The sequence below is a fragment of the Petaurus breviceps genome, unplaced genomic scaffold (assembly GCF_028583685.1).
Source record: "Petaurus breviceps papuanus isolate PSGF00001 unplaced genomic scaffold, PetGlider_PUasm1.0 98, whole genome shotgun sequence".
In the NCBI taxonomy this organism is placed as follows: domain Eukaryota; kingdom Metazoa; phylum Chordata; class Mammalia; order Diprotodontia; family Petauridae; genus Petaurus; species Petaurus breviceps.
Window position 1 is genome coordinate 50,103,852 of NW_027187460.1, and position 11,577 is coordinate 50,115,428.

Genomic DNA, 11,577 nt, shown 5'->3' on the forward strand with positions numbered 1-11,577 from the left:
AGAACTTATCTCCAGTGTTTTTAGCCAAATTACACAAGAGAAAACCACTGCACAGCTCTCTAGGAATCTCTGCAGTAAGTTTTTATCTAGATAAGGAGCTCTTGATCATTTTTTAAGCATGACCCCCAAACACCATGTTCTTACAAGAAAGTAGCAAGAAAAGATATTCATATATGTATGTCCTGAGGGAAAATGAGGAAGAAGACTTTTATCTGATCATTTTCCATTCTCTGTAGAACTGTAAAGTGTGCTTGATTTCTACTGAGACACTAGCAGAAGTTTGAAAATCTGATAGCAGGGGATGAGAAAAAGTCCTGGGACTGTTCACACTGAAGCCTGTAAGGATAATCATCCTCTGGCTACGGTCATCAACCTCAGTCCTGGGGCCCCTCACTAGGTCTTTACATTCCTCCAGGATCTGATGCAGGTCCCTTGAATCAGGGTTTTCCTTGTTCATGCTGGATCTTACATCCTTCTTCCCAGCATTTTTTTGGAAACATGGATGACAATATCTTTTTTCCTTCAACTTGTCCTTTAAGAAATTGATAGCAGCACATGCTCCAGGTTCTTTGTGTTTCAGGGCAATTAGTTCATCCATAACAGCACTGGAGATGATCACAATAAAGCTGTCATCCATGATAAGCTCTCGAATGACTGGCAAGTATTGGCAGAGAGCTTGGGTGTCAGGAAGCAGATAAAGAGGCAGCAGCCTGTGAGCATGCACACTGGACAATTCTGGATGGAGTAGCTGCTGAGACACGTTCTTTGTGAAGCTGCTAGATGGAGCCCCCTCCTGACTCTTCAGGTAGCTCTTAAATGAAGTTACGCTTCTGTAGCTAGCCTGGCTGGGGTAAAAACTCAGGAGGCTATGGGACACCTGGGCAGCAAAGTGACCGAAGCTGCGGAGGAAGCAAGTGTACAAAATACCTTTCTCTATAAGATTAAGGAGAGGTGGGACCTGTATAAAGCAAATCCTTTCGTGGGCCACCTTCATTGGCAAGAGGTTGCATATACCTGAGTCCTCAGGGAGCAGCAGGGAGATGGGGAGGTCTGATTCCTCACTAATCATTACCAAGTCCCAAAGGTGACTGGACAGGCCAAGGTGTGCTCCTTGTAATTCTTGTATGGTAGGTAGTAAGTTCAGCAATGCAGACAGGTGGCTCCACAGCCTTGGCGAGCTATGTGTGCATTCTAAAGTAAGATCTGGGTCTATCCAAAGCCAGTTCAGGAAAACTTTGATTGTGTAGAGCAGTTCCTGAGAAGCAAAGATGGAGAGCTTTTTCCTGAGTTTATGTTCAATATGGGCCTGCCCACAAAGCCTTTTTTTGGTGATGTTGCTAAGAGTGTCAGACTCTGGACATTTTTCACCAGTGACAGTTTTAAATTCGGGGTGGGGCCTCTTGAGAGTACTGTGTTGGGTTTGGAATTCTGGATTACCCAAGGTGGGCAGATTGGTGGAGATTGCTTTAGAAGTATCTAGCACCCCCATGGGGGAAGAGCTAAAGGTCCCTAAACCTCCCATTATGGGAGACTGAGATTTTGAACTGTCTCTCCACTCCAACTGCTTATCTAGAATTAATGGACAGTTCACTTCTTTATCCCCCACAGAGAGAGGCCACTTTTTGTCATCCGAGTCTAAACTCAAACTGAATATTGCCTCTCCCCAGCTATCATCTTTATCTAATGGATTGTGAGAGTCCCAGTCACCATTTGAATGATGATCCTGGCTTTGGTAACTGTCATTCTCCAATGTTGATGAAATACAATGGTAACATTGTTCAGAGGGGTGGGAATACTGAGGAATATCCAAAGGTTTGCTAGAGTGCAAACCAAAATTATGGACTGGAAGGTCTGAGTCTTCCCACTGGACATCATTGGTCTTCTGACTCTCTAAGTCACCCATTCCATCCAGCTCTGACTGGATTCTTATAGTCACATGATGTACAAGATGAGAGAATAGCACTAAGATAAATGTGATGGCAGCCCTGCTCTGAGAGACCCCCACAGTCTTCTTCAGGCTATACACACTCATGATGCATAAAGTGACCATGTGAAAGATGATGTGGTCTGATAGGAAGAAGCCCTCTTTATGCTCACCTTTAACCTTGCTGGACAGGCAGAGACGGAAGTCCTCCAGTATGGATTGAGACAGTAAAACCAACCTGGGGTCCATACAGCTGTCAGGCTGCAGGAAGTTCTGAAGGTACAAGAAGTGCACTAGTAGTCTTTTATTGTATTCATACTTCTCCTGTCCTGAAGATGGCATCCCCAGCTGGCACTTCTTCTCCTGGTTGTACATTTCCACAGACTTAGTATATAAATTTCTGAGGCGAAAAGATGCATCCCTAGCAGGCACATCTGAGTGCATGCTACACTGGTAAAAGAATGCTGCATCTACATGGCAATATTTATCACTAACTAGGCTTGCTAGCCGATTGTAAGGCAGCCCCATATGTGGGACCACTGACAAAGCCTGGAAGTAATAATTTACTGCCAGGTTCTTAAGGTTCATGGATCTAACATGACTCTGAAAAGAAAACAAGTCTCCCAAATACAGCAGACAATGGTAGCAGGCCATGCGGGCCCAGTCCACCTCCTTCTCTGAGGCAGACACTAATCTCCTACAGTCTATAATATTTCTTTGGGTCCTATTGTTTGAAAGTTCTAGTTCATAATGCTCTTGAAGAAAGGAGAAAAGATTTTGGTAAAACTTGACTCCATTATCCAAGTGTTTTTCAAAGTCAGTTTCTGAGATGTTAGCATGATGTATCCCATCCTTAAACCTTAACTGGATGACATTATAGTACACATTCACCCATAGGAGTTCTTCTGCCTTCTCCCCATACTCTACTGGATTCAGAAACATTAGTTTAATGCAAAGCTGCTGAAGCTGGTTCCTTAGTGTGAGGCTTTCAGGTTTAAAAGTTTCTTGGTTGGCATCATCTTGAGAAAGGATGACATTGAGTTGCTTACCAAGCTCCAATGCCTTCTGGTAGAGCTGCCTGGCAGCCAGGTTCTCCTTGTGAAGAGAAGCATCTTGTGCTATATTGCTCATTCTGTAGAATCACAGAAAATTTCCCATCAGTGTTCAGGGATATAAATAATACTTTAATAAATAATATTTTAGATCAAGCATTTGGTTAATCAAATGAAGTCATATATTTACTAGATTGTAAGTTATGTTTGCTTTATTGAAAGGGGAGGGGAGGAACAAAGAGGGAGTGATAGAAAGAGAACATTAGGAGAAAAGGAGGAAAGAAACCTGGACACAGGTAATTGAGAGTAACAGAAAGAACAAAATCCTCAGCTGAGACCAAAGATAAGTAATTTGTCTATCCTTTTTCCCCTCAGTCTCTATCCCTCTGTCTGTTTCTCTCTCTCTCTCTCTCTCCCCCCTCTTCACACACACACACACACACACACACACACACACACACACACACACACATATATACACAAACACAAACTTTGAACAGGTTTTCTTTATCTCTTCACTCAGAATCATGAAGAATAATAAGAAGGGGCAGCCAGGTAGCACAGCGAGTAAGAGCACCGGCCTCAGTGTCAGGATGACCTGGGGATCAAATCCGGGCTCAGACACTTAGCACCCACCCAGAAACACCTGGCCATGTAACCTTGAGCAAGTTACTTAACCCCAATTGCTTTTTAAAAAAGGATAATAAGAAAATGGGGGGGTAGAGGAATATAGAGTGCATGGAAAGACTTTAGATGCTACACATAATTTAGTAAACCAGCACACAATAGTGACTCTCAAAAGCAGCTTTATATGGAAGATGTCACTTCCAATCAAGGCAAAATAGACATATGACATCATGGGGCAGAAGTTTCCAAAAAAGAGAGAATCAGAAATCAGCTCCAAAGGAAAAGAAAACCTGAACTTTTTTAGAGCTGGGTTCAAAATCAATATCTATATGATAAAAAGACCAGGCTCAAGTCATTTAAAATTAACTCTGTGTCCTCCACTTTATTCGTATACCTAAAAACTTCAAGTGGCACTACTCTTTCCTTCCCTTTGCATTCTTGGTCTCTTACAATCTCGTGCCCCCAAGAATAATCAGAGACCTGATCTGAAAGTCTGTCTGTAAAGATAATCCTGGAGTCATATATTCTGGGACAAAATTCACACCTAAACAAGGTCCCTTATCTTTTGCTAGCCAAGAATTTAGAAGAGAGCACAAATTTGGTAAATTTGTAATCTTCTTAAGAGAAGAACTAGAACTTTTCTACAGTCATTCAAAATCTAAATATACTCAAAACACCAAACATATGATTGTTGTATCTATAAAAAAAAAACACTTTTACTGAGGTAGGTTTAATAATAATTTCTCACATTTACATGTATACCACCATAAAGTTTTGAAGTTATGTAGATATTTATATATACATATGTGTATATAATCTCATTTGACACATATATCATCTCACAATAAATATCACATTACAGATTATATGTATATCACATGTGTTATGTTACACTTATGTATCATTTATAATTTTATCCTCATAACAACCCTATGAAATAGATGTTATTACTATCCCTTTTCATAGATTAGGAAATTAAGACCAAATGAGATTAAGAGACTTGCTCAGGATCACACAGTTAATTAGCTAAGTGTCTGAGTCAGGATTAGAGCTAGGGACTTCCTGACCTCAAGCATAGCATTCTTTACTACATCATATGGTTTGCCCAAAAGGTTCTTTGTTTATAAGTACAGTTAAACTTTGAACAGAATAATGTACTAGGTACTGAGCAAAAGCAATTATTTAAAATGTATGATCTGACCTCAAGGAGTAATTTGATTTCTAGAATATTATCCCCAAATCACTTACCTCCGTAAGAATGATTCTATTCCAATAATCCTCTCTCCCACAACAAGCATCCAGAGTAAAGTGAGGTATTATAATAGTTCAAATCATAATTAAACTGGTTATCTTACTTCTTACAAGTATTGTTACCTAAGTGATTTTACTCCCATTACTACTGCAAATCCAAAGATGACCAGGAGTTCTGTGATACAATGGAATCAAACTAACAATCCACAAAAGAATGAAGGATGTCAATTGCCCAGTCAATGACATGTAGTTGGATGGGAAGCCCATTGAGTTGTTTAACCATCATATATACCTTGGACAGGCACCAAATATAGACAATGAACTGGACCCAAAATTGAATGAAAAGAATATACTGAATTTTATAAGAAATACTTTTAATGATCAAACATTTCTCATTGACACAAAGTTCCATCTGATTCTATGACTGAAAATCATAGAATACCAAAATCACTGAAAAATCAGAATTGTACGTGACCCCCAAGTACCTACAAGTAGAGTGCTAAGTATCTAGATAGGTGGCATGATGATTTTGCATGTTGATCAACCTAATTTGGCTAACATATTTACAAGAGTTCACTGAAACAATATATAATCCTATAATGGTAAGAATTAAAAGAGTTAAACTCAGACCTGGTAAAAACTTCTTTCAGAGTGTTCAGTTTTGGGAGAGATATAAAGTAAGTATAAGTACGCTGCAGCAATTTATAGGATTGGCTCATAAGAAATGATTAAAGTCAGGAAGTAGAGATGAGGAAGGAGACTATTCCAAAAATGGGGTACAGCTCATGAAAATAACTAGAGCTGAGAGATGGAATAGTCTTGTTTGAAGGGCAGTAAGGAAGCCAGTGTCACTGGATCAAATAATATATGGTGGGGGTGGGAACTGTAAGGCATAAGAAGGAAAATTGGGGGTGGGGAATACAGTTTATGAAGGGCTTTGAACATCAGAAGATTTTATATTTGATCCTGAAGGCAATAGGGAGCCATGGGACTTTATTGAGTGTTTTTGGGGGGAGTAGGTGGGGAGGGGAAAAGGAACAGCACAGGGAGGGAGGTGATATCACTGGACTTGTACTTTAGGAAGGTCATTTTAATAACTAAATGGAGAATGGATTGGGGAGGAGATTTGTGGCAGGCAGACTAACTAGAAGTCTACTGATGTGAGGAGTACAGGTGTAATGACACAAGGGCCTACACCAGGGTGGTGGCAGTATCACAGGAGAGAAAGGGATATATGTGAGAGATATTATGAAGGTAAAAAATGATAGGCCCTGTAAATAGACTGTATGACAGGTAGTTGAGAGAATAAGGATTCTAGGTCAAAGACAACACCTAGGTTGTGATCCAGGGGGACAAAGAGGATGACAATAAAAGGGAAGTTTAAAGGGGGATGTTGAGGGGAAAATAATGACTTCAGTTTTGAATATGTTGAGCTTAAGATGTCCAAGGTATATCCAGTACAAGATTTCTAATAAGCTCTTGGAGATATGAGACTAGAGGTCAGGAGAAAAGTAGGATAAAACAGATTTGAGAAGCATCAGTATAGATATGGTAATTGAATCACTGGGAGCTGATAAGATCGCCAAGTGAAATATTATAGAGCTAGAGGAGAAAAGGGCCCAACATAGAGCCCTGTAGGATACCTATGGTTATCAGCAGATAACCTGGATGAAAATTCAGCAAAGGGGCAGGGGGGGAGGGGGTGTCCCTAAGTGGTGCAGTGAATAAGAGCACCGGCCCCAGAACTGGGATCTGTTCCAGCCTCAGATACTTAACACCCAAACCCACACACACACACAAAAAAAAAAACTGGGGGCAGCCAGGTAGCACATCGAGTAAGAGCACCAGACCCAGAGTCAGGATGACCTGGGATCGAATCTGGGCTCACACTTAGCACCCACCCAGAAACAGGTGGTTGTGTAACCTTGAGCAAGTTACTTAATCCCAATTGCTTAATAAAAAAACTGGCTGTGTAACCTTGGGCAAGTTACTTAACCCCAATTGCTTTAAAAAAAAAAAAAGAAAGAAAAGAAAATTCAGCAAAGGAGACTGAGGAGTGTCCAGATAGGGAGGAAGAGAAGCAGCAGAGTGCTGTCCCAAAAATCTAGAGAGAAAAATATATCAAGGAGGCAAGAGTGGTAAACAGGGTCAATCAAAGGTATAAGAGGTCCAAGAGAATGAGAACTGACAAAAGGCCATTAGATTTATTAGCTAAGCGATCATTAGTAAATTTGGAGAGAGTAGTTTCAATGGAATGATAAGATTAGAAGCCAGAGTATAGAGTTAAGAAGAAAGTGAGAGGAATGGAAGTGGTGGCACCTGTTATAGACTGTCTTCTCAAGTAGCTTAACCACAAAACTAAAGAGAGATATGGGAGGATATTGGGGATGTATGATCAAGTGAAGGGTTTTTTTGAGGATGATGAGACACAGGCAGGTTACAGGCAGTAGGGAAGCAGTAGATAGGGAAAAATTAAATGTGAGAGAGTGGGGATGATAGAAGAAAGCAATCTCTTGACAAATACAGGATAGGATGAGATCATTTGGATATGTAGAGAGATGATCCTTGGCAAGAAGGGCCACCCCTTCATGTGAGACAGATAAAAGAAGATAGGGACAGAAATAATATGGGTAATGTGAGATGAGGAACTAGGAAGAAGAGGGAGCTCTTATTGAATTACCTCAATTTTTCAGTGAAATAGGAGGCAAGTTCTCATTTAAAAGAATGGGAAGAGGGGTATCCACGGAAGATTTGAGGAACAATGAAAAGCTACTGTTGTAAGTGGGATAATGAGTTAAAGAGTTGTAAAAAGGATTGCCTTGCAGTTAAGATTATGAAATGCAAATTTGTAGTTAATCCAATTAGCATTTTTTTTTATTTTTTCTACCTTTGTTCAGCAGCACATATATAGGAACAAAGGTAATTAATGTTGGGAATGATGCAAGGCTTAGCAAGGCAAGACTGGTGATTTAAGGAGGCAAAGGACTCAAGAGAAAAAGATAGTATAGAATTGAATTGGTTCGCCAAGGGGTAAAGATGTGGAAAGGAGGAGAATGTAGCTAGTGGATGTTTGATGGTCTGGAAGAGAAATGAGTGGTTGAGGGAGTGGGAGTCACAGAGTCGTCAAAGAACAAGTATTTGGTTGCCAGGCAGGGGGAAAGGTAGAAAAAAAAAAACAAATTATGATCAGATATGGAAATTTCAGAGTTCATGAACATGGAGATGGTATATTTGTAAGCTCAAGGGTATGAATATCTTTGTGTGTGACTGAGGTGGAATAAAGGAGTAGGTCATGGGAAATGAGTAAGTTAAGGAAGGAGGGGGTAGAGTTTTAGAGTGAGCATCTTATGGATATTGAAAAGGCAGGAGAGAAAGACTGAGATAAGTACTGAACTCATTGAGAAAAGAAAAAGTGTATCCTGGAGGCCTATAGACTTGTAACTACCAGAATTTTGATTGGGTGGTAGATATGGATTGAGTGAACCGCAAAGGAGGAGAGGTTACTAAGTGATTATAGTAGAGCAAAGAGTATTCCAAATCCCCCTCATTGGGTGAATGAATGAAAATGCACCCAGTACTGGAAGATTACTTCTTGGGAGTCTATAATATTAGAAGGAAACTAGATCTCAGTGAGAGGCAGAAGATGAAAGGAGAGGGAAAGTAAAAAATTCAAATGAAAGCAAGCTTATTACCTATGAAGCAAGTATTTCAGAGAGCATAGTAGAAGTCATGGGTAGTTTTACCCCACGATGTAAGTGGAATAGAAATAAGGGATAGGAAAGTGGTGATTGAGAAATGGAGCTTGATGACCTACAGGGACTGGGATGCAGAAGAAGAGGGCATGGGGGTTGGGGGACAGTTTATTCATCTTTAATGGAAGATTTTTGATAGATTTTCAATGTCTATAAGGGTTTGGGGTTTCTTTGGGGGGGGGGGCTCTAGGGTAGAGTCCTTTCAGAGTCTGGGGCAGTTCAGGAGAGGGTGCAAAGACTAGGAGTAAAATGAAAAATGTTACTTTCCTTTCCCTAAGACTGAGACTTAGTAGAATGGCACCCTCTCTCCTCACCTCACCTGAGATTGGTACAATAGAATGACATTTCTCCTCTTCCCATAGAAGACTGGAGATACAGGCAATGAGACATTATGGAGCCCTTGGGAGGATCCATAGTAAACCTAGAAATTAACTATAAAGACTCTGGAAAAATAAACACAGCTTGGGGGACCTGATAATGGCCCACCACCTTACATGTTATTACACAGCAGATAGCAGATGAGAAAAAATATGATATATCTCACCTTTAAGGCCTGGTACAAAATACCCATACCCACATATCATAATAGCACTTTTATATATGCATTTATTTACATATATAGATATACATACAATATAAATGTATATATGCCACTGAATTATCTGCCAGTATTGATAAAAGGAACCTGGACAAGTGATTTTTTTTTTAAATCAAAAGGTGAATTTACCTCTTAAAATTTATTATTTATCAGATATCATCTCCAAATTATTCTATAGTCTGGGTGGTCAGAATAATGAAAAGAGACATCTGAGATGCAGGAGAAAAACAGGAATAAGTCCAGAAGAAAATCTAGGAAGCTCTTCTGGAACTGGATTGTACTCTAGTATTTTGCAAAGAAACCCTGGACTATGAGCCTTCCCTTACTCATCAAGAACTTAAGTCTTTAGGGAGGTTTCTGGGAAGACGGGAGAGTGAGAAAATTCCAGGCTCTCCAAATTTCTTCCACAAACACAGACAAAACATTGCCTCAAATTGAAAGTAGAGTGGCAAAAATAAACAAAAGTCAGAGTAAAGTAGTAGTGCTCCTAAAACAACTTGAGAGGTCCTCAGAAAAGACTAGACTTTTAGGAGTGGAAGTCTGGCCTACTAAAGTGCATACACCTCCAGGCCAATTTCATAGAGTCAACAAACGAGCCCTGGGGGCAGCTGGGTCAGGGAAGTAGCCTTGGCCTCAAGAGCTTTCACCTCATGGACAGTGTGAAAGTTAGGCAGTTGAGCAGAGGAAGATTGAAGGACCCTCCACTGGACCCTGTCTGGATCCAGGCCAGCTGTGCTGACCAGATACTGTCCCAGGCTGTGGCTGTGGGCAAGAATGAGCACATGCCCAGTGAGTGCAGTAGCAGAGGGGTGGGGACTCAGCTGGGAAAGTAAGAGGTCCTAGTTTCAGTTCTAGGGCAGAGGGGAGAGCTGAAGTTTACAGTCATGGAAGAGACTGCAGGGAGCAAAAGTCTTTGTTGGATAGAGTGACTGCGGGCCATAGCCATAGCATAGGGATGGGAATGCCTAGGGTTGGGCTCCTGGATAAAGTTCAGACAATAATACTAAGAAGGATCAGAGACCTTAGGCACCATTATCCACAGTTGGTACTAGAACCCAATTACAATAATAAGCTGCTAAAAATAAAACAAAATAAAAAACAAAAATGTGTAAGCAAAAGAGAAAGAATTCAATGATAGACAGTTGCTATGGGGATAGAGAAGATCTGAGTTCATATTCAGAGGAAGATAGTAAAGTTAAAAAAGTCATTCGTACCACAAAGAGAAACATCAAATGGTCACAAGCCCAAAAAAAAGTTAGTAAAAAGAAATTCAAAAGTCAAATAAGAGAGATTTTCAAAGTCTTTCTGAAGAACTTTGGAACTGATTTCATGACATGGGAGACACTGACACAGGACCTTCTAGCCTGGCACATCCTCAAAGAGAACCATGTGATCTATGAGCAAAGCAGAATTGAAGTAGCTCAAAAGAAACACAGTCAGATATACTGTAACTTGGCTCGTAACATAGTGTTGTCATTTTGGTCCTCTTTGAGAATGAAGGACAACAATCAACCAAGAGAGGTTGAGGAAAAATTAGGGAAAAAAATAAGAGCAATCTAAGAAAATAAAGAAAAATATTAAAAGAGAGTTATCCAAATGAGAAAATAAGATCTAAGAACTTAAGGAAGAAAATGAGTCCTTGAAAAGAGAATTGGGCAAGGGCAAGCAAATGATGTATAAGACACAAGAAATAAACAAAATAAAAAGAACTCAAAAAATAGAAGAGAATGTGAAACATCTCATTAGAAAACAACTAATCTGGAGAATAGATTGAGGAGAGACAATTAAGGATTGTTGGACTACCGGAAAGTTATGATCGAAAAAGAATCTTGATACAATATTATAAGAATTTATTAAGGAATATTGCCCTGAAGTTCTAAAACAAGATGGTAAAGTAGAAATAGAAGAAAAATCCACCAATCACCTCCTGAAAGAGATCCCAGAATGAAAATTTACAGCAATATCATAACCAAATTTCAAAGCTCCCAGATTAAGGGGGAAATATTACAAGCAACAAGAAAAAAAGATTATATATTGTCAAACTACAATCAGGATTACACAAGACCTAGCAGTTTCCACACTAAAAGACTATAAATCTTGGAACATTATATTTCAAAGGACAAAAGAGTTGGAGATGTGACCAAAAATAACTTATCCAAAGTTGGACCAAAAAATGGACACAGTAAACTAAAAAAAGACTTTTAAGTATTTGTCACAAAAAGACCAGAACTCAGTGGAAAATTCAACATATAAGATCCAGGAGAAATATAAGACAAATATTAAAGAACAATTATAAGGGACTCAAAAAGGTTAAACTGTTTACTTCTGTAATGCGAATGTAAATTTTAAAGATCTTCCCTGCCCCTAGGCTAA

At 39.6% G+C, this 11,577-nt stretch overlaps 1 protein-coding gene across 1 annotated transcript; it reads right to left on the bottom strand.

Moving 5' to 3' along the window:
* Positions 1 to 208: 208 nt before the first annotated feature.
* On the bottom strand, positions 209 to 3,055 carry LOC138155756 (nonsense-mediated mRNA decay factor SMG5-like). The gene has a single exon (XM_069080984.1). The coding sequence runs from the start codon at positions 3,053 to 3,055 to the stop codon at positions 209 to 211; it is 2,847 nt and encodes a 948-aa protein (XP_068937085.1).
* Between the last annotated feature and the right edge of the window lie 8,522 nt (positions 3,056 to 11,577).